The sequence below is a fragment of the Electrona antarctica genome (genome assembly GCF_951216825.1).
Source record: "Electrona antarctica genome assembly, chromosome: 20".
NCBI lineage: Eukaryota > Metazoa > Chordata > Actinopteri > Myctophiformes > Myctophidae > Electrona > Electrona antarctica.
In genome coordinates this window covers 16,668,770-16,695,540 of record NC_136801.1, presented here as the reverse complement: position 1 = coordinate 16,695,540, position 26,771 = coordinate 16,668,770, and the positions used below count along the sequence as shown (strand labels likewise).

The window sequence follows — 26,771 nt, the reverse complement described above, 5'->3', positions numbered from 1 at the left end:
AGGGTATGGCACGAAAGACAGACTGTTGCTGTACATATGTCATGGTTAGGTGGTGGAGGAATGAAAGGGAATGCAGGTGGCCGAGTTGGATGAATGGATGGTAGAAAGAATGCAGGTATACGCTGGGTGTAATATTTGGGGTCTCTGTGGTTAGGGTCACCCGTATAGTTGACGAGGTCCAGGCCACAGGGCCACAGGGCAGGCAATGGTGCTACTTGTGGAGGCCGTTCGTCAAAACCAACCGACCTCATTATCGGCCCCGCTGTCGTCGCCACAAGCGTTGGCGTAACTGATGAACATGCAAGGTCGAGGCCCGACTCTCCATTGGCTCAGCACGTCTTAAAACTAGCAGACGTCTTCCTTTCTTCACACGCTCTCTGGAAACCTTTTCTGGAATAGAGCCGGCTAGCTCAGTCCGTCATTCAACAGTGCGGCTGTGCACTGCCACTGCTAGCATAATCAGCTATCTGCTTACGGGCGGCTAACGGACTGTGGGATGACCCCTCGTCAACACCTCGTGAATGGGCCTGAGTTATGAGCTGATGTCACCTCCGCTGCCAGCCAACGTACAGATGGCCTTCCTATTGAACAAACCGGAGCCCTACTCTTTCTGTCTCCTTTTTATTGGCGGGATGAGACTGGTGGAATTTTCCAGATGACACGAAATGAGATCTTTTTGGCCTTCGGCAGGAGGGCTGATTATTTAGACTCTGGTTGAAGAGGCGAAGGAGAGAAAGAGAGAGAGACATAGCTGGTCTGCATTAGAAGGCAGCCTGTCTTTATGTGATGAGGGGTTTATATTGCAAAATGTTATGATGAGCCATACTGAAGTTTATATATGAGGATTAACAACACTCAGCGCTTCTGCGATGCTTACGATGCAACAGGCAGAAGGGTTTGTATGTCTGGGGTAAGAAAACTAAACCTGAAACGCTTTAAGGGTGGTCTGCATGGGGGTTATCTGGGCTTAACCCGTAAACATCTTGACAGAAGATGTTCTTCCTTTCCTTAAGTCCATTTTGTGTCCAAATCCATCACCACATGTGACCCATGCGCATTGAAAAGCTGAGAAGCGAAATGGAAAGATTAAATTGAACGCAGGGCCGAGTTCAGGTCCACTTATTAAGTCGAATCGTGGGCACCGATTATAGCCGGTTCGGTCTGTTGTTGGAAAGAGAGAGCGAGAAAGATGACGGGTAAAGGGGAGTGAGCATCTGAGAAGAGAATGGAGAGATGGCGGAGGACCCCAAGGTGAGCAATAAGTGTGTCCACGTGTTTGGCAAACGGCGTACAAAGCCAAACAATCGGACAGCTGAGAGGTTTGCATGTCAGACGGCCTAGAGAGCTGTCAGGATGTTCAGTGAGAGAGGCAGAGGGGAGGGGGGCGAGACGAGGCAGACTGGACGAGAGCCAGACATGGGATGCAAGGGAAAGGTGGGGGGGATGAGGGAGGGGGAGGCCACGAAGAGGCGGAATGAGACTTTGATATCGTAATGGCAGTGAACGCAACAGTCGACTCACTGCCCTGCAGCTCATTATCAAATAGGGGGCCTTAAACATCGGTTCCATAACCCAAGGAATGTGAGACACTGAAAAGGGAGAGAGGCCGTTATTTATATGCCGTAAATGTTGGCCGTAAATGAACGTGGCTAAGCAATTGCTGGCCACATGCCCTCGCCAAGATCAATATTGTTCCAGCCGACAGGGAGCTCCTGCGTTGGAACGGCAGAGAAGGGGGGGGGGGGGGGGGGGGGGGGCACTCCCTCCCTCTGTCCTCTCCTCAGTAACAGCAAGGTCTCTTAGGTATCCTTCAATTAGGCTATAGTTTATGGCCCTAGGGCAGCAGCCAAGCAGGCCCTCTCTCTCTCTCTCCCTCTCTCTCTCCCTCCATCCATCCATCCATCCATCTATCCATCCACGACTTCACCACCACCCCTCTCTCTGACCCGGCCACTGCAGCTCCGCAGGGTCACATTTGCTACTGAATGTGACCCTTCGCTGCTCCCCTTTTCCTTCCTGGCTGCCTCCCTCACTTGCTTCGCTGTTCTATTAGTTCAATTCTTCTCGACTTTCACTCCCTTTTTACATTCCCTCTCTCCGCTCACTTCTTGGACTGGAGCTTAAATCGTGTCCTTTCGAGTCGTCTTTCGGGAAATTAAAGTGAACTATTGTGTGAGCGAGCGAGCGAGCGTGGGTGCGCGTGTGTGTGTGTGTGTGTGTGTGTGTCCATGCATTATCACAGGATGGACTGTGAACTTGCTGGTTACTCTTCGAGTCCTGAGTGGGCTATGTCGAGGCACTTCCTACTACTGTACATGTGCAAATCATCCCCCCCCCCCCCCCCGCAATATTTATGGAGCACACTGCATATCACTTCAGGGAGAAAGTAGTGCGGGATCTCCACCAGGGAGTTGTTTGTCCGGTACGGGGCTACACCTGCACATGTATGAGTACTAGTAGTCATTAGAGGAACGGGCCATTCAAAAGAACTAGGGAGAGAACAGTAGGTTCACTGTCTCCCTAGAACCTTTCAGCGGGCTATTTTTGGCCGTCTTGAGTCATGCATGGCAGTATGTGGTTGAACATAACCAGGAAATTACAACATCCATAATTCACTTGAGGTCTGACTTTGAGGTTAAAGAACCTAATGCTCTAAGTTTAGGGGTGGTCAGCACTAAGATTCACGTGTTATTTCAACGCTGAATATCCAGAGGGTCACATTTCATTAGTCGTGCGCGCGCGGGCCAACTTGGAGCGGGGGCAGACTTCGTCGACAAATGGGGCAAATATACAGTACACTGGGTTTTCTTCCAAAATGGCCACCATGTGACTACCAGGCCAGGCCCGAGCCAAACATAATGTACATCGGCTGCTCGGGGCGCTCTGCGTGCATTTGGTGAATTCCAGGGAGGTAGGAGGGGAAACAACTCTACACTACAGAACAGGACCTGTCTGCTTCCATTAGGGCTGAATATGTGTCTGGATACATGTCAGCTGCAGGTGATTGACATGCTGCAGAGAGATGGAAGTAAAAAGACGAAAAGGGAGAAGTAAAGCAGTGTCGACAGGACCCGTGTAGAACTTCTACAGAAAAGCTTCTGATGAAAAGGCAAAGGGCCGGCAGGGGGTGAGTACGGGGTATTAGGACAGGAATAAACAACTCACCAGCTGAGCACAGACATGTTTGGTATGTGCATATACATATATGTGAGTCTTGGTGTGGGGAAACATAACGGTAACTTGAATTATAAACACTTCTGGACAGGTGGGTCATGTCTGACAGTCTGAGCCATTAACAACTGTGTTAACACAGTTTATGAGTTGCTATGTTTATGGGGTTGAAGCCATGCCTAATTAGGAGACTGTTGACACCCCTGGGGATGCATTATCACCTACTGTATAAAAAAAGATCACCCTAGTGGACAAACGGATACTGTATGGTGTCATGGGGAAACGTTACGTCCTGTCTAGGACAATCTCATACTCCTGAGATTGATGCAGTCATCAACTCACATCTCTCCATGTGGGTGTTACGCCGGCGCATTTCAGTACGTCCCCGGAAGCATCTGGTAAAAGCAGTAAACTCATGCTCCTCCTCCATCAGCTACACTCACCCCGTCTCCTCTCTCCCGTACCTTTCAACTCTGCATCTACTCTCGCCTACATCCAGGTTTTGTGTCGCCTTGTTTTCTCGACAAGAAATCTCTCTCTCTCTCTCTCGTGTTTCCCCCCCCGCTACTCTGTCCTCCTCCCACCTCGCTTACTGTAGCTGCCCCGGAGGCTTGCATACCTCTGGGCCGGCCAGGGTGCACTGCACTGCACTGCACTGCAGAGCCCCAACATGTTCACACGCAGTAAAACACATTGATGTGCAAAGCAGAGCAGGCTGGTAATTTATGACGCCATGCGCCTATCACTTCCTCAGGCCTGCTATCAGGTCACTAATGCCTAGTTTGTCTCCCAGATGCTCCACAAGACGGCAATACATGGCACGCACGCACGCGCAGGCACGCACGCACGCACGCACGCACGCACGCACGCACGCACGCACGCACACACAGGTATATGTATAGAGAGCAAACACTGAACGTGAAAGAGTGTGTAACCATTGTAAACGACACACACACACACGTACTGTACACAGACAAACAGCTGGCTGGTCTTGTCCTTTCTCCTTAATTCTTATCTCACTCTCTCATTCCCACTCATCTCGTTCACACTTTTTCTTTCTCATTTCCCTATGTTTGGGGGACGCCTCTCTCCCCCCAAACACGCTCTCTCTATCTCTCTCTCTCTCTCTCTCTCTCGCTCTCTCTTCCCCTCTCTTTCTGTCCCGATTTTCTTTCCCTTTCTCACTCTCTCTAGCGTAGCCGACCCTAAGCACAGCCACCTGTTGTGTGGCTAATAGCGATACCATTGTCATGCTGTTGTTTGCAGTGAAGCAGTGATTTTCTTGGCCTCCGTCGGGCCAGGTGATGTATGCTTACATGATCTTCTTTTGGAGGCCCTGTGGATTTGAAACGGTGCGCCGGGCTGTCGCAGTGCCAATCTCCTGGAGAGAGAGAGAGAGAGAGAGAGAGAGAGAGAGAATACAGACAGACAGACAGCCAGACAGACAGACAGACAGACAGACAGACAGACAGACAGACAGACAGAGGGAGAGAGGCACAATAAAACCATCAGCTTTTATGACCGAAAGGGGAATAATAAACACGTTCTGCTAGGATAGAGAGAATACGTTCTTCGATGGCTGCTGTCCATGTCATTTTTTTCAGGTAAGAAGGGCAAGAGGGGGAAAATTAATATATACACGTATAAGAGAAGCAGGAGAAGTGAAAACACAATGCATGCCATTGACAGGATTGTGGGGGCTCAATTTGAGGGTTAAATCGTTTTTTTTCTCTTTTTTTTGCCTTTAGTCTCTCTCTCTCTCTCTCTATTTTTTTTTTCTCATGGGTGCCACCGGACAGGGCCAAGAAACTGCCCCAGGCCCCCGAGCTCTGCGTTGCACATCAGCGGCCGTCCGAGCGAGCACGCCACTGATGTGCGATTTTCCACCCGCTCACTGTCCAAGGTGGACCGGTACCAGCGCTATCATTTTCTGTCATTACTCATTTTGGGCCAGACATGCGCGGAAAGCCAGAATATTTTGGCAGCATGAGGCAAGCACGAGGGGCGGGGGTATGCGGATAAAAAAAAATGAAAAAATAACATTCTATCTCAGTGACAGTCAAAATAGTAGGGCAGGGCTTGTTAAGAGGAGATGGCAGAGAGAGAGAGAGAGAGGACAGGCCTTTCTCTTGTGTGTGTGTGTGTGTGTGTGTGTGTGTGTGTGTGTGTGTGTGTGTCTCACCTCTCCTGGAACTGCTTGGAGGGAATGAGGCCTGCGCGAGGGTTGTTGTCCCCCTCGTGTTTGGCCTGCCACCAGGTTGCGTCATCCTGGCTCATGATCTGAAGTATGGAGCCCTTCTGAAAGGCCAGTCCGGCCTCTTTACACGGGATGGCTTTGTCCTCCTTCGGGTCGTAGTCAAATAGTGCCTTCACAAACATCTGGAAGCACAACAAAGGATGGAGACAGATGGGGACAGGTTTTAGATGACGACGGTTCGTCGCAAGTTTCCTCTGCTTCGGCGTGTTGACATGAAGGTGAGGCCTGTGGGGAGATCGTCACGGTAGCACGGGCGGCACTTCACTGTCACTTTACTGTGATTGGCCAGGAAAGGTCATTGCAATCAGGAGAAGAACCTGCAGCCACTCACAAATTGAGTCCCTCCGGGCCGTTCCATCAACACTTGTACAGAGGGTGGGATGGGGGAGGACTGTCAGCCCCTACCAAGCGTGGCGAGACTTAACTACTCTTGAATCTACTCCAATTGAAACTCCTTCTGCTCTTTTCTGCAGGCTGACTTTCTCAGATTCACCGGTTAAATTAACATCAGTAATCGTCCTCTACCAGGGAACAAACCAAAGAAAACCATGGAAGAGGAAAAATAAATGAAGACAAGAGGGAGTTGTTGTTCCCGAGATGGTTTAATTCCTTTTGGCAGAGGGGCAGGGACACACCTCATCAACACAAAGGAGGTCGGACCCGAGAGGGGAAAATTCTTTGACGTGTTTTCCCGCTGAGGCCAGCTAGCCGCAACCTAGAGCACCTCACCGTGTCCTCTGTCCAAATAAAGTACCGTCACCATGAGTTATCACTCCTTAGACACCTCTGTACATGTGGAAACTAAGAGAAGAGAAAGAGAAAGGAGGAGGAAAGTGTGTGTGTGTGTGTGTGTGTGTGTGTGTGTGTGTGTGTGTGTGTGTGTGTGTGTGTGTGTGTGTGTGTGTGTGTGTGTGTGAGGGAGGGACAGACACTAACAGAATGAGAAAAAAAAGAGAGATTACATTTGTTTTTTCTGTCTCGTTGATTTAGGGAGCGCTGCGCGCCATGTAGTGAAAGGATGTTTCAGACAGGGACGTTTAGTTTGGGTCAGAGCGGAGAACAGCTCATACACCCCCGGCAGAACACCATCATACATCTACATAACGACGCCTCCCGTTCGTTTGTCTCGCTGAAACTCACTCTCTCATCTCAACCTTGTACCTTTGCATTTTTTTTGTTTTCCCCTCCGTTTACTCGTATGTCCCCCCTCTGTTTTCTCCTCTACCTGACTTTGAGAATGTTGACTAGTTTGGGCTTTTGGCACACGTGTGCTATTTCTCAGACAGCAGCTTCCTTAAAATCGTCACCTTTAAAGTCATTAAACACCGACAAAAAAAGATAAGCGGCCCACCTCTTCCTATCCGCCCACATCTATACAAGGCAGCGGCGTGAGTAACGGCTTCCCGGCTAGCGCTTTGACCCCGCGAGCTTAAACCTCGAGAGTGAACCCGACCCCCCTCCACCTCCCTACCCGGCTGCCGTTTGATAGATGCGCAGGAGAAACGATACGTCAGCGCTGCCGTGGGTTGAGAATGATGAAATGATAGCGGAGTTAAGCAGCGAAACGCCCACACAGTGCACTGCTGTGACTTACCGAACACCAGGGGCGAGTATTATATGCTGCTCGATCGCACACAGTCCCGAATATGTTCTGCGTCCAGTTTCAAACGCCGTACACAGGGGGTGAGGTTACTGTACAGCGTGCCCCTCAAATTAATATATTACAGCTATCGGTTTCTCCCTCATCCCCCCCTAGCGTGCACACAGATCAGCTCCAGGAAGAAAGAAATGCTCGGCATCTCCTCAGCTCCCATGTTGTGTACTACTAACTAAAGGTCCTTCAGGGTTGTAACCCAATCAACATAACGACCAAGCCAGGACACAAACCACCCTACCTTGGGCTCCTTGCATGGCGCCTCGTCCTTGATGGCCGGGACAACTTTGAAGGTAATGGCCCCTTGCGACTGGGCCTGCGATATTGGAGAAAGACAGATAGCGGGGGAGGCGAGGAGGGGGTGGGATGGGGGGGTGCAGCAGATGGGAGAGGGGGAAAAAAACAGCACGTCAAACCACTCAGTCTGCAAATGATTCACAACGCACCTAATCCAATGAGAGCCTCTTAATGTGAAGTGCTGTTTGATTTTTCAACAATGGAACAGGGTTATTAGGATAGGATGACTTGTCTTGGCGCGGAGAGAGAGAGAGAGTGTGCTGGGGGCTGGTGGTTTGAGAGCTTTCATCTGCTCCTGAAGCCACAGCGTTTTAAAAAGGCCTCCAGCACTCCAGTGGCTTCCTCTCGCCCTCACTCTCTCATTCTCTCTCTCTCTCTCTCGTCTGGTCCCGCTGGCAGAGCAGAGGCCTATGACGGAGCTCATTCTGAAGCCTGCGGCGGAGCTCACTTGGAGGGACTACACAGCGTCTAGCTCGTCCAGGGGGACCGCGTGGCTCCCTGCATGTGGTCTGAAGGCCGGGAAGTCTCGTTGTGGAGGCCCAATGATGGGTTTTCATCACAGGGATAAAGTCTTAAGGGCCCTGGATGCGTTTGGATGGAGCTCTGCCATCATAAACAAGACTGCCGCTCGCAAGTAGGAAGCAGAAATGTATTTGTACAGCATGTAGAGGCACACAACATGCACAGATGCACAGTTGCGCACGCACGCACGCACGCACGCACGCACGCACGCACGCACGCACGCACATACACCACAAACTTACCAAAATGCGAATAATTTCCTCTGGCTTCTTGTCATCCACAGGAATGCCATTGACCTCCCTCAGTTCGTCTCCTACATGAATCAGACCTATACGACACAAACAAGTTGGTGATTAAAAACAAGCATTGGCTATAAAACAATGTTGCATGAAAGAGAGGAAGAAATGTGAAGAGAGAGAACTGACCACTTCTGTCTGCTGCACCTCCTCTCATGATCCTGGCAACAAAGATGGCCCCGGTCTGCTCGTCTCGCCTTATGGTGGCCCCCTGCGTCACACAGACAAACAGACAGGAACACAATATAAGCACAATTTACAGTGCTGTGGGTTGCCGGACAGTCAAAAAAGATAAATAATAACCAAGGATAGGTCTGGCGGACAAGAATATTGGAAAGCTGACATTAGGAATGTCAGACAATATTTATGACTGCTAGGAGCGTCACAGAAAAAGCGAAACCAAGAGTCACTTGCCCACGCACGGACAAGTAAAACTTTAATGCACTTGTCTGGAAAGATTTATTACAGGACAAGCCTTAATGTCAAGCCCTGCGGTCAGATATGTCACGCTCTAGGCAATGGGAGGGAAACTAGAGCCAAACATTTGACGCATTAAAGTAATTGAGAGGTGAGTGGACAAGAATAATCCCTATGATGAAACCCTCATCTGTTCAGCTGTTCGCACATTGATGTCTTCACACTATCGATATGCACACTATATAATTACACTGTGGTATCAAAAGAGCACAGTTACATTTCTGACTGGGCAGTATATGGGCTGTCATTTGATGAGGCAATTTACGCAGAAGAGAACATCATTTTGAAATGTTATTACACGTAGAAAAATGTAACCGTTTCTTGCAGAAAAATGATTTTTGGGGGGATAAATCCCCTCCGAATTACTTACGCATGATCGCAGGGGTGACGCAACATTGTAATTGGCTGGCAATATCAGTGGGAGGGGCATATGTAAGCCACTGCGGCAACCACACTTTGCAATTTTTTAAAATTGCGACCTTTCTAGTTTTGAAATGTTATTACACGTACAAGAGGCACATGCTTCTCCTTATTAATCCATTCTGGACGGGAACCCCTTTTGGTGTTTTAACTAAGCATTATGTTATACTTTAGCTATTGAAAAATAGCAGATATACAAGCTCATAGCGCGCCACCGAGTGGCGCGCTACGAGCTTGTAGGTCTGCTATTTTTGAAAAAACGTAAAAATGCGGCACAAATCTTTGAATATATATTCTTTCCGAGCGAACGTTTTTTTTATTTCAACGTCAGGCCTAAATTCTGGGTTAATAGCTGCTACGACAGGTACAGTATGCATCCATTTAGTAATGGCTACTATGTAGCAGTTATCCCAGTACGGTGTCTCTGTCCATGGTGCTTTAACGGTCCATGGAGTCCACTTCCCCCCCTATTTGGGTCTCAATGACAACATTGTGCAAGCAGGCTGCCTGCTGGAGTGGGCTGTCAAAGATATACGGTGGGCGGAATAGGGTTGAAACCATAGTGGAAGCGGGGTAGCGGTAATGGCCAGAAATCCAGCGGGAGTAGGTGGGTGCAGGCTTAAGAAAACAGTTTCTAATACCGCCTCCCCCTGGCCAGCCGGGGCGCCACGATGGAGGGGAAAGGAACTGGTTTGAATAAGCTGTTCCTTCCACGCGCTACATCCACCCGGGGAAACTCCCCCGTCAGGTGAAAAGAAGCGGCTTGGACTCCTCATGCATTGAAGGAAGCATGATGTCAGTCCGTTGCTCTCCACAGGTTGACAGAGGGAGTGTAGCGCCCAGGATCACATTACAGAAATGACACTGGGTGAAAAAAATGCGTTACAAAAATTGTGGGATAAAAAAAATAGACAACCACATCTCCTCCAAATATACAGTGTCATGGAGTCTCCAGCCACTTCCTTTCACCTTGAGGACGTAGCGCATGTGGATGAAAATGCTATCTCTCCAACTAATTCTACCTGCTGAACAGGTAGGAGTTGTGCCAATTGTGTTTGTTGGAGTGCCTGGCCAAACTGGAGTTTATGTACTTTAACACTGTGCCACCACGACGTCCACCAGTGCTGATACATTTTATTACAAAAGTGAAAGTGTATCGAATGAGAAATGTAAGAGAGAAAAAAAAGCAGCACAGAGTAATAGGAAAAGACAGAGAAACAGTTGGCTATTGGAAGTCTGGCGCTATCTGTCAGAGACATCCATTTATTGGCACAAGGCATGCATCTTAGGATAAAGGGCCTCTGACAGAGAGAGGTTAGGCCCACCATGCACAGAGCAGTGTGTGTGTGTGTGTGTGTGTGTGTGTGTAACCAATGCATGCACACTATACTTTTCCTCTACCTCTTTTACTGGCCTGGTTCTCAGCCAGAGGGACGCGGAGGGCAACGGATAGCATTTCCACTTCCTCATTTCATATGACAGTGTTCGCCATTGATGCGTTTTCCAGGGAAACCAACTCTATCCCATTTTTTTCTTTTCTTTTTTTTTTCATGCTTTGCACTGAAACAATGAGCCATCATCAGACTGCCACAGTCGAACAAAACAAACAACCTATAGGCATCGGCCTGGGCCGAGACTCGGGGTCGGCAGACAGCGAGACGTCACAGCCCAGCATGGGGGAACCGTACAGCATGTTACCCTGGCCGGGGTCCGTCTGACCCCAGCCCAGACAGAGAGACATGGGGCCGGGCGGCTGCAGATGAGCCGTCTGCTCGACACATACTTTGTCGCGGTTGCACATCATCCTTCCTCCCCTTCTTACCTGCTATTCACATCATCCCCAAAAGGCTGTTATTGTTTCTGTTGAAACCAAGTAGAGGCTCAGTCAGAGCTTCCTCCGCTCTCGCCTGGTACAGCCGTGCTGTTAATTCAAACTGTCCCAACTCATCAAAGCCCCGGCTTGGCCCGCGGGTGTCCGACACCGCCTCGCCGTGCGTCGTGGCTACTCCGGTTTCTGCAGGGTTTTTTTACCCTTGTCGCCTTCCTCCCAATGGCCCCAAAGTAAAGCTCCATCTGTCGCCGCGGGAGGATCAGGTACGGGATCAGAGGAGACGGTAGAGCGAAGGCGACAAACGCCCTGCCCCGCTCCTCAAAGGCCCATTGTGGAGCTCCTGGTCTGCAGCACTTCAGCGCCGCAATTAGCCATACCGTCGGGACTGTTTTTGTGACCCGTTTACGCCTAATGGTTTCACCTGACAACAATAATGGTTTCCTCAAGGCTTCTGGTGAAGCACGGGAGGTTGGAAAGACAGAGACCAGGATGGTGGATGGTCACAAAGGCCATGGAGAGTCTGCATAAAGCTGACGACTTAACGCAATAATTGGGACAATTAGAGGGCCCTGTGAGGCTGCCGTGGAGAGGGAAGTCAGTGGAGGGGTCAGCGAGAGGGGAGCGCACTATCATACCCCCTCTGCGTCAGGGTTGCGCTCAGCCCTCTCGTTGTGACTTAAAGCAGATGGACGTGATGCAACAGTACCCAGACGGACTAAAAGGGCTACGTGTGTCAGAAGGCAAAAGAAAGAGATGCAATGTGAAAGACAACAGGGGAGGAGATACAAGCCTGCAGAAACTCCCGGTGGTGCATTCAGACATGTGGTCATGCAGTTTCTGTCTCTCTCGCTGGCTGGCAGCCAGCGGTGTGATGGATGTTTTTATTGTATCTCCCCGAGGCGCACGGTGGATGGTGGCAGTCAAAAGGCTAGCTAAACAGCACAGTGCAGGGCCTTGGACCCTGCTGTGTCATTACTGTAACGACACCAAGTCTGTCTGAACGATGCGGCAACGTACGCTAGACCACACGTTTATGGCTATATCTATCTATATCTGCTCCTATGCGGTGCGCAGATACAAACCCTCATTGTTAGGAGTCACACATGGTTCATATCATATGCCGTGGTGGTGCCATTTCGAAAGACCACTTTCACTTGACTTTATTGGGATTATATAAGGGAGAACGGCCTAGATACCCTTTTTACCCTTTTGGCAAGAAGAAATGGCCATCTCGAGAACTGACCTCAAGGTCACTGGGCAATACATTTTTTTTGTTTGTTTTTTTGGCCCATCCAACCTGGTCATGCTGGGCATTTGACAGTCAATTCTGAAATCAAAATGAACAGTTATGGGTAATTCTTTTCACTGAAGAGTTAAATTGTAGTATCGGCAAATTAAGCTACATTTGTTTCCTTTATTGCACTTCCCCAACTTTCTTTTGGACTACTCAACTCTACATGTGTTCACAGCATCTCCACGTTATTGGGGTGACCCACTGACCTCCAATGTGACGAATCTGCCGGTCAGCCAAGACAGCAGCCAGGCACCATGACGGGAGGGAATGAAGGAGAGACTGTGTGTATGTAAGGCAGCCAGCCACAGGCTGAACTCAGCAGCCACACCAGTAGCCAAATGAGCTGTGTCTAGATAAGGGAGGCCGGCGGTGGCCAAAACTACGCTGCAGCAGTCAGAGGTCCCGCCAGCAGTTGGGTGTTGCTGTGAGATAAAGGCCAAAGATCAATCAGGAATGATGGAGTGACGCATCAGAAAAGGGCAGTAAATAAGCGAGGGTGTGAGCTTGTGAGTGAGTTTGACCTCCCACTGATTTATTATAATCACCCACGGAGAGTTTGAAAACATAACACTAAAACTCCCATATCTGCTGGGCGAAGTACAACAATGTGCAAACCAGTAGCAAGATTTGTGAGCTGCTGTGATCGGAGAAGGATATCAAATGGAACACACAACCACCATAAAATAAAGACTACTAATCATTGTGTATCCCTGCGCTATCTGCATCGAGTGACCTCGGTACATAGAAATGGATCTATTGGATATTCTGACTTTCAGTTGCACATACTTTTTGTTGTTCCACTTTTTGCTTTGGCAATGTGTTCCAAATGACAAACTCTGACAGCGTATACACATGGAACCACATGGACCCGGAAGGGTCCCAATCAGAGTTATGGGGTCCTTGAAATTAAAAGGTTTGAGAAACACTGTGGAACTAAATGGAACAGAGCCTTCATTAGAATAGTTGACAGCACCAATGAGGGAGTATGGAAGAGGCCAAAGTTGTCCAATATGGCTACTGTGCATAGAGGCCATATTAGTGTAGAGGGAAAGGAGGAGCAAGGGAATCACACACACTCTCACACTCTCTCTCTCACACACACACACACACACACACACACACATACACATACACATACACATACACATACACATACACATACACATACACATACACACACACACACACACACACACACACACACACACACACACACACACACACACACACACACACACACACAGAGAGAGAGAGAGGGAGAGTCCAGTGTACTGGAGTACTCCACTACCACTAAAGCCACATGGCAGGACAGTGTTAAAAGCAGCAGCCAGACAACGAGAAGGCTCACTGGGAGAATGGAGACCTGCACAAATAGACCCGAGACGCACTTCTGTCGTCCACCCAGGAGCAACAGGCCTGGCCTGCCTCATCCACTGTTAGCTGACTGCAAGAGACAGAGATGCCTGTGTGTCGTATGGAGAGAGAGAGAGACGGAGACACAGAGAGAAAGAAAGAGAGGGACTAGCAGGGACTCTCAGACGGTGCTGTACCTGCAGGTGCTCCATATTAGGCAGTGACAAGCGGTTCTAGCAGGGACTCTCAGACGGTGCTGTACCTGCAGGTGCTCGATATTAGGCAGTGACAAGCGGCTCGAGGAGAGAAATATGGCTCGCATCAGACATGGAACCGCTGGAAGAGTGAAAGCCGTGTAGCGTATTCTTATTCCCACCTCAGTCACAACTCCCCCAGTCCCATCCTCCCCGACTCTCTCCACGTCTCATAATAATAACCCATGTAGAGTTCTCCGTCAGCACGCTACATTCCCCCCCCCACCACCCTCACCTTGCAACAATCCACATACCTCCAGGCTCCATTCTCCTCATCCTCTGGGGCCACCGCAGGAGGGCCTGAGGTGTGTGTGTGTGTGTGTCCATGAATCTGACAGTATAGGGAGGCCATTTACACACACACACACACACACACACACACACACACACACACTCGCCCCGCCACAAATCGCCAAAGACACCCGGCGGGTGCTATCATCAGCACCCAGTCAAGCGTGGCCACTAATGAGAGGAGCGCTCGCCCCGTTAAGGAAATACACAAACAAGACAGGCTTGAAGCTAAATAAACCTCTTGGACAGAGAAAAGCAAGGCGGTCGCTGTGCACAGGGAGAGGGGGGCGGGGGTGCGGAGAGATCCACGGGCAACTTATTCTGGAGCGGGGCTAAGGGCCTGCGTTGAAAGACCAGATGGACGGCCGGGGCTTACACGGACACATCAGCGCCCGGCGCCACATGGAAGCCATTTCAGAGAAACGCTACAGGAAGTCAGGCGGGGAAAGTGAATGGGGTGTTCGTTTCGGAGTATACACTCAAATGTTTTCATGTCAAGGTCCCCCGCGGACCCCTCCCATCTGAACATAATTTGTATCAGGGACCCCCGGTAAAAGATTTGAGTTGTTAAAATGTTTCAAGGATATCCCAAATGTTTGGGCACATCGTTGTCGACGTGTTTTCAACTAGCCAACGATAAAGTTAAACTGATTTTAATGCTGAACCTCTAAATGAGTTGACCCCCTAAATGACCCCTGGACCCCACTCTGAGAACCACTGTTTGTGTGTATGCGTCCGAGCCGTTGAATAATCCATGACTGAGCACATGTGTACGTCTGTGTACTGCTGCCGTATATGTGCATGTGTGCCATGGACATAGACATAACTGTGTTTGCGTTGTTATCCACAGTATGCACGTACATGTGTGTGTGTGTGTGTGTGTGTGTGTGTGTGTGCGCGCGTGCGTGTGTGTGTGTGTGAGAGAGAGTGAGAGAGTGAGAGTGTGTGTCTGTGTGCATGCATGCGTGTCCGTGTGTACAGTATAATGCTTGGGTGAAGCCTGGGTCGTGGGTTGTACATGAAGTCAGGCCAGACGTCCAAACAGGCCTAGAGAGAGCGAACTTAAAAACCAGATGATTGATGCTGGACAATCACTAAGCCTGATGAATGGGCTACGCTACGTTAGTAATTGAAGACGAGGCGCCACTTAACCATCAAGCGGCCTGACTCTGACGTTCTCACGGACAAGGTAAGCTTACTGCGCACAGGAGAGCAAAACACTAGTTTTTTAAGTTTCTCTTTTATAGGCAGGGTTTTTTTCTTTCCCCCTCCTCAAGCATTATTTCTTTTGCCCTGAGTTGGCCTAAAAATAGACATTACTCAGAGGAGCGAGGCTAGCCCAGAAATTATATGTTTGTGGACAGAAAGAGAGTAGAGTAGAGAAAAGAGACAGATAGAAGAGAGGAGAAGAGGGGGAGAGACAGAGGGAGAGAGGGAAGATGGAAGGAATGAGAAGGTCCTTCTAGACCGCGGTCAATTAGTCATCGGTAAGGCGATCCGGAGGCTCGGCTTCTGACCTGATCGGATCCACATGCTCCAAACTCTATTACTCCATTTCTAACACATAAATGCCTCCGATTGTTATTGTTGGGCAGTCACCGAATGCTATAGCTTAATCTCTGTAGCGCAACAAGGAGGAGCTGCTGGAACAACACTCATCCCCATAACAGAGCTACACACAACGATAAGGCAGCGGTTTTAAGTATGCGTTGACAAACGGCTCCCACTTCATACATTACATAGTAGCTAAAACACTGAAAAAGAATAGGGGGCGAGGGGGAAGAAAGTGAATTCTAGAGTCCCATCATGTAAACTAACAAATGGGAAAGAGCTATGATGATCCATGGAGCTGTCAGCACAGTGGAGCTGTACATCTACAGCAGATGAGAGTGGGATACATGTTATGAATGTCTCCTCATGTGTTAGCTGGTGAGGAGGGGCCAAAAGGACTGGTCATGAGGCTAGAACATTCTGAATAGACGAGTCCACGGAGGGGTGCCCTGGGCGTGGCCATAGCTGAGGTGTCCCATTAAGCTTAATGGTACACCTCAGTATTGATTGCCTACACCTGGCCTACAGGCAAAGGCTCCATGGATTCGTCTATACCAGTCTGAATGAGGATCACAGAGGCAACTATAATGGGCTGTTACTGTTTATTTTTCCTTCCTGAGGCCAGCATTGTTTTGAGTTGTTGAAAATTTAGAGTAGTCAATTATGTTTTACCCCCTTTTTCTCCCCAATTTAGTCGTTAAGCCAATGAATTCCTCCTCACACACATTTGTGTTGTCACTGCTGTTGCATCCTACCAACTCACCTGCCAGTGAGGAGGCCCCACCAGGAGGACGTAGTGCCTTCGTCCTACTCCTCCCGCCCAACACTCCCTGCCGACAGGTGCCGCCCCAGCCCGTAGGAATACATGCAGTGACCAATATCAACCTCCCTGGATGGCTTCCGTCCCCCGCTAACAGGGGTGTAAACGCTTGACGTTTTGAGTTGTTGTTGAGTTGTTGGGAGCACTGTTTATTTATACCATGCTAGCAACGGTAGCAACAAGGTGATAAACTCCTATTCTGTGCTGAGCCGTGCACTTTTTTGTGGTCGTTCAAAGTGTTCCAACTTTGGTTCGAATGCTGCACTGCATCGTCATGTTTTTATCTGCCCATCTAATCACAGAAGACCAGCTTCCAATTCCTACAAACTGTACAAAAGTGTGATAACTGATAATACTAGGCTACCTGACAAAAATGTTCCTCGTCAACAAACTAAATCTCATGGCGGGTATGTCCTCTCCCTACCAGCCTTCCCTTCCCTGAGCGCAATGGCCAGAGCAAGTACTCTACCTTGTGCCGACATGTTTACTTCTGCTATGAGACGGTTGGCTAGGTTTGCCTGACAACCCAAGGGTCTCCATTGAAGAATTGCTGTGCCTCTAAAGCACCCTCAAGCACTCCCAGATGGGAAGAGCATCTTGGGAATCCAGCTGGAAAAAATACTTTGGTGGACACATAATAGCATAAGGTATTTTGTCTGACATGGATGAATGGGTGAATGGAACACTACAGAGATGGATGGATGGAAGGACGGATGACTTGCAAGCTGGCAGCCTGCGGTCGGTAGAATGCATGTGGGTTGGCTGGATGGCAGGCTGTCAGTTGGCCTGGAGGTGGGGTTTTTAACCGGACACAGCCATAGCGAATGGACAGGGCGATGGACCCTCAAACCTCAACCATAGCCTCAGCCCAGCATCCTGCTCTATACCGGCGCCTCCATTTGCCAGGGAAAACAAGTAGGGGGCTCCATTTCACACATGCGGCCTTCCGCCCCATAACAACCACTCAAAACATCGCCCCGGGAGCGGTGTGGAATTCCACAAACATTATTCCTCTCCTCCAAATTGGGAGAGACGGGGAGAAAACAAACGCGGATGTGTTTTGACACCGCGTCACTTAACGAGCAAAGTGTGACGGCGACAATAAACTCCTGCCCCGACTGTGCTGTATTGACGGCACTGTTTAGGGCTGTGAGGTGTAGTGGAAACACGTGGCGGGCTTCTTTCACACCAGATGTTGACCGCGGAAAAAACCAAACCCCCCCCCCCCCCCCCCCCCCCGAAACGAACCTCTCGTAACATTAAAACACAATTACCTGCAATCATATGTTGCTGGTTGAGAGGGTGTCAGTTCGTCTTACCTCATTCGGATGGCATACAAGCACTTACACGCTCTTTGAAAAGCGATACACGCAGAATAATTAGTGTAGTCGGTCACAATCGGAAAATCCACTTAGTGTTATAGTCATCTATAAAGCTTAATACGCCGCTGTTAAGAATTAAGTGAGTCCCTGGATGAAAACCAAACCGTCTCAGTGCAGAGAGAGAGTGAGAGGAGAGGAAGGAGAGACGTAATTCTTCAGATGAAAGTGTGTGTGTGTGTGTGTGAGCCAGGGAGAGAGAGACAGAGACAGAAAGGTGATGTAAAAGGGAGAGTGAGAGCATGTCTAGAGCTATAGTATAGTACTTTTTATAAAAGATAAAAAACTATTTTTGTAATTCATGCCCCTGGTTCTGCTGAAAGGTCCCCTCTGTGTGACCTCTGTTGCATGCCTTTCCACCTGTTTTATTAAATTACTTGTGATTGCAACTAATAAAATACTTTCGCCCACCCCGCCTCCCCTTTCTCTCCCTCCGCGACGCACGCACGCACGCACGCACGCACGCACGCACGCACGCACGCACGCACGCACGCACGCACGCACACACGCACACACACAACTAACCCAGGTCTCCGGTTTCCCGTTGTATTTCCTTAACCCTGCTCCTGACCCCTCGCCCGTAATTAACAAGTATACTGAGAAAAAGGAAAATTGTGGGTCATTATCATGATAATTACAGGAGGGAAATTCCAGGGAGGAGCTGCCAGATACTGGTAATGTAGTGGTCGGGAGGTCAGGGACGGGAACGCTCACCTTCATTTGTCTTTCACCCCCCACTTTAAACCTTAATGTCGGAGCGGGGAGTCATTAGCCCGCTCGCTGTGAAAACATACTTAGCAGCCCACCTCCGCACTTCAGACAGGTGCCTGCGTATTCCAGTGCGTTGAGCCATATAGCTGTGTTGTGTGTGTGTGTGTGTGTGTGTGTGTGTGTGTGTGTGTGTGTGTGTGTGTGTGTGCGCACGCACGACTGTGCGTGTACGTGTATGTAGCCTACTTTAGATTTGTGTGTATCATTATGTGCGTGCGTGTCTGTGTGCGTGTGTAGGTGTATGTAGCGTACTTTACTTTTAGTTCAAACTTGTGTGTACTGTATGTGTGTAAGTGCATGTGCGCGACTGCACGTGCATGTGCGGATTGTGCGCATGCGTGTGTATGTGTGTGTAGTCTACTTTACTTTTACTTCAAACGCATATGTGTGTGTGTGTGTGCGCGTGTGCGCGCACGTGTGCTCGTGTGCGCGTGTGTGCGTGCGTGCGTGTGCGCGTGCGTGTGAGTGCAGATGTGCGCATTCGCATGCATGTGTGAGAATTTACACGATTTGAGTGCGGCCGAAAGAGCAAGAGTGATGCATGTATATATTGCGATTTTTAATGCCACGATATTAAAATCAGTTCAGAAAAAATATGTCAGAAAGACTGACTGACATTGAACTTTTGAATTGAACTTGTCATGGTCTATAATTGTTAATTGTTTTAAAATGTTTCAAATGTAATAAAATGTGAAAGAAATCGCAATGAATCGCAATATAATTAAGAATCGCAATATAAATCAAATCGGCACCCTAGGTACGATATTATATGGAATCGGGAGGTAAGTGAATCGTCCCACCTCTAGTTGTGTGTGAGAATGTTCCTAAAGCATCTGCGTGTGTGATTCCTTTGCAGTCTGTGTGACTCACTGTGTGAGCTACATGACATGGTTGGACTGCGCCAGGTAGTTAGTCACAATGTGTGACTGTCTGTCTGCGAGGGCCCTGCATAGTACAGTACGTGTCCACTCCACACACACACACACACACACACACACACACACACACACACACACACACACACACACACACACACACACACACACACAAAGAGACATTTGTGTCGCAAGGAGAGGTGAAGAGAGAGACATCACGCACGAGAGAGAGAGAGAGAGAGAGAGAGCGTTCTGCATCGCTTGCCTGGAATTGTTTAGTGTTTTCCCAAGTCGTTATCCTGGGTAAGAAAACAGCGCTTTCACATGTCATCTTCCATTTGCACAAGTGGCCTGGGAAGCACTTGGGAGCGAGGCGGCTCCTGAGTGCCAAAGGGGTGTAACGGGGCAACAAAGCCCGCATTCAGCCCTCCCCCCGCCAACCCCTCCGGGCTCGCCCGGAATGTGGCGCGGAAAGCGGAAAAGCGAGCGGGAAAAGAAGGGCACCTGGAGGAGGCTGAGAGGGTAGGATGTGTTCATGTAGATGATTAGCTGTGAGGGGAGGAAGAGGGGTCCATGTTTCTTTGCTTTTAGGGCACCCCAAGATTATAATCTGGGAATGCCTCAGATGTGGGTTCGGGAGTTATGTGTTCTCACGTTCACAACTCAACAGATGTGCCAGGGTGGGGTTGAAGGGGGCGTGCCATGTATTGGCTTACATGTTGTAGACACAGACTCATATTATGCTGTTCCGCACGCACGCACGCACGCACGCACGCACGCACGCACGCACGCACGCACGCACGCCATCTATGTTATACACTGTGAGAATGTATAGTACACAAACTAAAACATAATCTGCATGGTCCACACAAAGACCGATCGAGCCCAAGACCATGAAGAACGTTGAGACCCCTGTACTAGAGCAGGGGTTCTCAACCCGTGGGTCGCGACCCCTCGGAGGGTCGCCAAATTATTTGGGGGGGGGTCCCCAATATATATATATATATATATATATATATATATATATATAATATTTCCTTAATGATTATATCTGGTTTCAGTATTAATTTATGATATATTTTCTCTATTATTAAGGTCATTTTTGCAGTCAGTTGTTTGTTGTTTTGGTTTTGAGACAGCGTTGGAAATGTTGCTAGGAGAGACGAAATTATTTATTTGAGACTTGAAGTTGACTTGTTATTGAGAGAGTTTGATAACAAGAGTTATCTTACAGCACAGAGCTCTGTGAAATCGATGCATGCATGGACGTACAGTATTAACACAATGAGTGCCACCTGGTGGACAAAAGTGGTGGCACCGGATCAGAGTCTGTTTTAGTATGCTAGTGAGCGACGGCGAGGTCCATCCTTGCACCAAAAAAACGGCAATATTCCAATCGCGAAATCTGAAATCACCTCCGAACATCATCGATCTGATCAGCACCACGGACAGCGACGTATTATCCATCAGCTTCTGTATTAGCCGTGGCTAATCACGCAGACGCAGTGCAAGCGAGGCCCTAGCAACCGTGCCCAGCAACCGCAGCGATTCCAAAAATGAAAAATAGCGAGGCATTCTAATATCGATATGAAACACCTTAAGACGAGTATACTCGCATTTATTTAATAGGATACGTATACTTGTCTAAACGTTAAAGCATCAAATATGTTAAAAAAGTAACCTCTTGTATGCCAACGGTTAAAGATTAAGCGAGAGAGCGATTTACAAATGTAACGTCAGGGCTGTCTATAATGAGAGTTAATGCAGCTGTCTCCATTTTAAAGGTCTGTGTCTGTGTTCCATTTAACATGTTATATCACAATCTAAATCATATCCATGATCCATATTCCATGTTAACCATGGAACTAATATCTCCACCCTTGTTGCTCGTGCAGCAGGGCTCCGCAAACGGTTATCAAATCTTAATTACTGGCCTTAATATCGGTGTGAATATCACCAATTGGTGATATTCCCTTCCATCTGTGATAGATGACGAAATGATCAAATCAGAACAAGCCTAACGCAACGCATGATACTAATGAATATGCACAAATAGCACCAGGAGTACCGAGAAACTGTATTTTATACGTGGGTGCTTTGAGAATTTAATTTTGTCTCATTTGTGCAGGTTAGCAGAATCCAATCCTTTTATGAATTCTCCCCTCAGTTAAATTAACACTGGCGATTTGACTGTGCATGCAGTTACACTTACACACATCTGCCCACACATGCACACACAGCAGAGGCATGCACCCCCCCCCCCCCCCCCCACCACATACACACACACACATAAATTACATGTGCGCCTAACATGTAAGAGAGCGAGCCCTGTCCAACAGCGCTAGGGCTCTCCACTCATGCTGTCATGCTCTATGGCGTGGCACTCCATCTTCCCTCGCAGCGCTCCAAAAAAACCCAGGCGTCATCCATCAAGTGGAGGACATATTGCTTTTAAAGCACACAGCTCTATCTGCAAAACACTAACATGTGTGCTGTCTCCTCTAATCTCATTAGCTGCTCCATTAATCCCCGGCCAGTGTCGTTACTTTCTACTCGCCGTTCGCAGTGTGATGTAAACAGACACTACTATCTCTTTCAGACCTCCTGGGTCTAACGGAGGGCAACACTTCCTCTCGACAATAATTGTCTCAATCACAAGCCTCTTGGAACTACTTCCCTGCGATGCTTTGTGTTTAGTTAGTGATGTGTGTCTGTGCTGGCTCACATGGTTTATGTTTCTGTAAGTCTGTTTTTGTGTATACGCACAACTGTGTATACGGTATCTACATAAGACACGTACATACGTAGACCCAGAGCCATAGCGTATAGACAGAGTAGTGACAATGAGGGTGCAGAAAACAGCCCGGTCACGTGGTTCATGTACACGCACGAGCCTATAGACTCCAATGCATTCCATAAACTTCCGGTGTCCCTATTCGCCAAAAGAAGACTATAAAGAGCCGCCATTGGACTGGCCCCATGAAGTGAACGGAGTTGTCGTAACTCTGTCTTACTCTATGGCTCTGTCTAGACCTAAAGTACAGTGTGTTGTTGTGTATAGATGCACACACGTATGTGAAATAATCCCTATAACCAAGTGGATGGTATTGAGATCCTAGTGTGAGGCCAGGAGATAGTGAAGTGTGCTTTCTGATTGAATGCATGTGTGTGGGGGATTCTAGACAAACCCTGGCAGACTCAATTGGTGGCCCTCAATGTGTCAGAGAGAGGAGAGTGGAGGCCCATCTGATGAAGATGGGAAAAGCATGGCATGTCAAAGTGCCAAACAGTTCATTCCAGTGACTTGACGTTCGCTCTTCTGATTCACCAAAGACAAAAACATCTAAATCGAATTGCAATGTGCAGGTCTGGCGATACTTTGGTACTGAAAACACCCCAAAGCCAAACGATTGCTTCACTTTTGCCTCGAGCCGAACAACTCACTTTCGGATGTCGGCAACAAGCCGCGTTGAGAAAAGACATTCTTTCTTTCCAAAAAGTCAACCAAATTCAATCACAATGTTGGACATATTGCAATAATAACATTGGATGTGTCATCTAAATTTGTACACCGAGCGAATAATATACTGTATAGCTTGAAAGTCAAAACCAGCTCTATTTGTAGGTCTTTAATGAGAAGTCCAGCTGATCCCCTGCTTACCCAGTGGCTGGGAAGAGTGGGTGGCCGTGCCCAGCAGGAATGGCGTAGCTGTTGTATTGATTGGTGTGAGGCTGTGCCAGTCAGGACCAATGGGTTGGCAAATGCCGTCAGCCGGTTGGCATGCAGGCATTACAGCCGCCTACAGTTTTCCACAGAGCTGCACCCAGTGGCACCCGGTCGTAATGGGAAAACCAACCCTCGAAGAGCAGAGAGGGAAGGAGAGAGGAGAGAACGAGCGAAAGGAGAGAGAGCGAGAGAGAGACTGACATTGATCCTGTCACATTCCTGGCGGCAGTTTTTGGCAGCCGATAATGATGCCCAACAACCGGAGATGGAGGGATGAAGGGAGAGAGGGATGGATAGTGTTGGGTTTGCATGGCACGCCTGAGCGCGTGATAAGAATGTGGCAAAGGTGCAGTAGCCACAGCGTCCACTTTTAATTATTATTCACCAACGCAGGCAGCCATTGACGACGATGGCGGAGCCAGAACAATTTCGAAAGAGAAAGCGGAAACAAAAAAGAAACAAATGGACAGACAAATGGAGCAGAGGACAGCCATGCATTAGGAGGTGTGAGAGGTGTGCATGCTAGTACGAAGGCTCCAGACTACGATGCGAGCGAATGAGGGTTTACAGCGGGTGATGTGTGGTGCTGAACACTGTCGGGGTGACATTGAATTAGCTGTAAAGTGATTGAGTGATGAGTCATAACATGGATGTAAAATTGTGGATTGCAGATGCAGCAATCGTCTCCAATCTGCAATTTACATCTGTGCTTCGGAGATTTTCTTTTCCGTCTTCAACCGAACACCCAAACGAGAGCAGCAGAGACGGCCGCGGGCAGGGCTTCAGACTCTTCTGCCTCGTAATGTTCTCACATCATACCGATGGTCACTGCCGATGACTGCGTTATTATCGCATCACATCGGCTTCCTCTCCACCTCTCCTCTCTTGCTATTGAAGCTATTCTAAGAGATGTTTTGTTTTTTGTGTGTGTTTTTTACTTTTCCCAAGACGGCACACTGCACAGGGATGCTGCTGCTGCAGCCTGCGGTACTCGTGCATGTGGGTGTGTGTGTTTGTACTGCGCGAGTGTGTATCTTGAGTCTCCGTTTTCCCCTTTCCTCCCCAATCTCCACACAGCTCCTGGCTCTCGGCTTCCTGGCTGGGTAGAATTGAATTGTGTAACACCAGTGCGTCCTGGCACGCTCCGACTTTTGTCTGACGATCTCCTATTAGTCAGTCTGCAAACTGCGCTCAGGCGCTCTATCACCGAAGACAGAAAGTCACCATTATGTCTTCTCCTTCCCCCACGCCGCCACAGACACAAGTCAAGCCTGACGCAACACCCCCCCCCACCAACGCCACCAATCCCCCCCCCCCCCACCCCTGAAACCTTATCCAAAATAACACATTCTTTCAATAAAGACACACGGCTGGGGCTTGCTTTATTTCTTTTGTTTTTTACGGGGCCACATGTTTATGCCTTACTCCAAACCCAATTATTTCATTGTCCTGACATTTGAGCTAATAAATCACACGGTTTAGGTTTCTGCAGGAGAGCGAGGGGGGAGGGCTATTGCAGAAGATCACGTTTTTATTTTTTCACTAAAATACAGCATGAAGTCACAGTCTGAAAAATGCTAGCAATTAATCAGAGCTACTGAATGCAATCTACTCAACTAATCACAATTAACTTAATGGATGGCTCGATGAGAATATGGGGCCCGCATGTTAAGAGCCCCGGCCCCCTCAAAAACACATCCAGAACTATAGCATGAGGGAATGCGAGAAAGAGACAAAATGAGAGAGAGAGAGAGAGAGAGAGAGAGAGAGAGAGAGAGAGAGAGAGAGAGAGAGAGAGAGAATGAGAGGAAGGGCGGGGGCGGGCCCACTCAGGAACGGAAAGGAAATTAGTGCGATATTACACAGCCCTCCTGTTATGATGTCAAGTTTGAAAATTTCAGGCTGATTATGTGGAATAGCGAGCTAAAGGGCACATCCAAATCAATTTGGTACAGCGCTCAACGAGGACCCGACACAATCACAGGGTGGGGGGGGGGGGGCTTTTATTGGTCAGCGTATAATGGCTGTGACTTCACCACGAAACATCTGACCTGGCTGGCTGCTTCCTTAATGGGCACAGTCTGACTGTACAGTATACATCATGACCAGTTTTCCCCCTCATAGTATTACCCAACTATAGCGGCTGCCCTGACCAAAGGCCCAGAGGTAGACGGGGTAAACACACAACCTTAACATTTACTGTCACATTAGATTGTCTCGGAAAAAAGGACAATGAATCCATTGGCGTGGGTGATTTGGTAACAGGAGATATATCTGTAATGGCCTATTAGTCAGCCCTGCTGCAGTGGAGGGGAATATCTGCCTCGGCACTCCGTGACGGAGCGCTAGGCTACCACTCTGTCCTCCAAGCCTGTCCCACAATGAATATCTGCCTCGGCACTCCGTGACGGAGCGCTAGGCTACCACTCTGTCCTCCAAGCCTGTCCCACAATGAATATCTGCCTCGGCACTCCGTGACGGAGGGCTCGGCTACCACTCTGTCCTCCAAGCCTGTCCCACAATGCAATGTGCATGCAGGGCTCCAGCACTTGCCATGCCTTCCTTTCCTTCCAAACCGATGAGATAGGCTACTACACTTTTGACTTTGATTCTTTTAACCACTTTAATGTATTTTTTTTGTGGCTTTTGCCTTTATTTTATATTTTTTATGGAGGGACAGACAGTAGGCTGACAGGAAATGGGGAGAGAGATGGGGGTGACATGCAGTAAAGGCCGTCGGGATCGGGAGTCGAACCCGTGGCACACTGCCAGACTGGATTACCAGCCAAGGTGCCTGGACCATTAAGCTATGGCCCAGGCCCTTTTAACCACTTTAGACCTTCTAAAAACGTTTTCCAGAAAAAATGTTTTCTGGATAACTTAGGTCAAATATTTATTAAAAAATTACAAAAGAATGATACTATATACTGCACATAGCAACAACAACCCCAAAAGGGCTTCCCAGATTGAAAGGTATAGTTACGTATAGGGGTTCTAAAGTGAAGACCGTACGGTGGACTCCATGTTGCTCCCTGGAAGGAAATTGAGACCAAGGAAGCTGAACGCGGAAGTGTTGGCTGCATATAGCCCATTGCGCATGTTTCTTTCCTTCCAGGGAGCAACATGGAGTCCACCGTACGGTCTTCGCTTCCTGTGCTCTTTTAATAGTCTTGGTGTGGTGTCCGCCCTGAGACTAGGAGGTAGTGGTTAAATTGCCGGCCGGATCCCACCAAAAACTCTGCCTCTCTGCTTGGCACTTAGCACCAAGGGCTGGATTAGGAGTGAGTCCCTGTGATATACTATAGTGTCATGTCCAGGGAGTGCACTTCAAGCAGGTGCCTCACACTAATAGAAGATATACTGCCATCGGCCATCGGGAACAGCTGGATAATAGAAGATATACTGCCATCGGGAACAGCTGGATTCCAAAACTACTGAATTACTTAAACCCTATATAATTTGTTGACTGAGGTCCCCCAGGGGTCTGGACTTGGCCCTGTCTTTTTTCCCTCTACACCAAATCTATTCACT

General features: G+C 48.7%; 1 protein-coding gene across 1 annotated transcript in view; it reads right to left on the bottom strand.

Moving 5' to 3' along the window:
* mpp7a (MAGUK p55 scaffold protein 7a) overlaps nucleotides 1–26,771 on the bottom strand; it is a 171,172-nt gene that overhangs the window by 39,303 nt on the left and 105,098 nt on the right. Inside the window, exons 8-12 of the mRNA XM_079490163.1 lie at nucleotides 8,327–8,408; nucleotides 8,144–8,229; nucleotides 7,324–7,398; nucleotides 5,354–5,550; nucleotides 4,488–4,552 (exon numbers count right to left, since the gene is read on the bottom strand). Of these exons, the coding sequence (XP_079346289.1) occupies nucleotides 4,488–4,552; nucleotides 5,354–5,550; nucleotides 7,324–7,398; nucleotides 8,144–8,229; nucleotides 8,327–8,408 (505 nt within the window). The remainder of the gene's footprint in view (nucleotides 1–4,487; nucleotides 4,553–5,353; nucleotides 5,551–7,323; nucleotides 7,399–8,143; nucleotides 8,230–8,326; nucleotides 8,409–26,771) is intronic.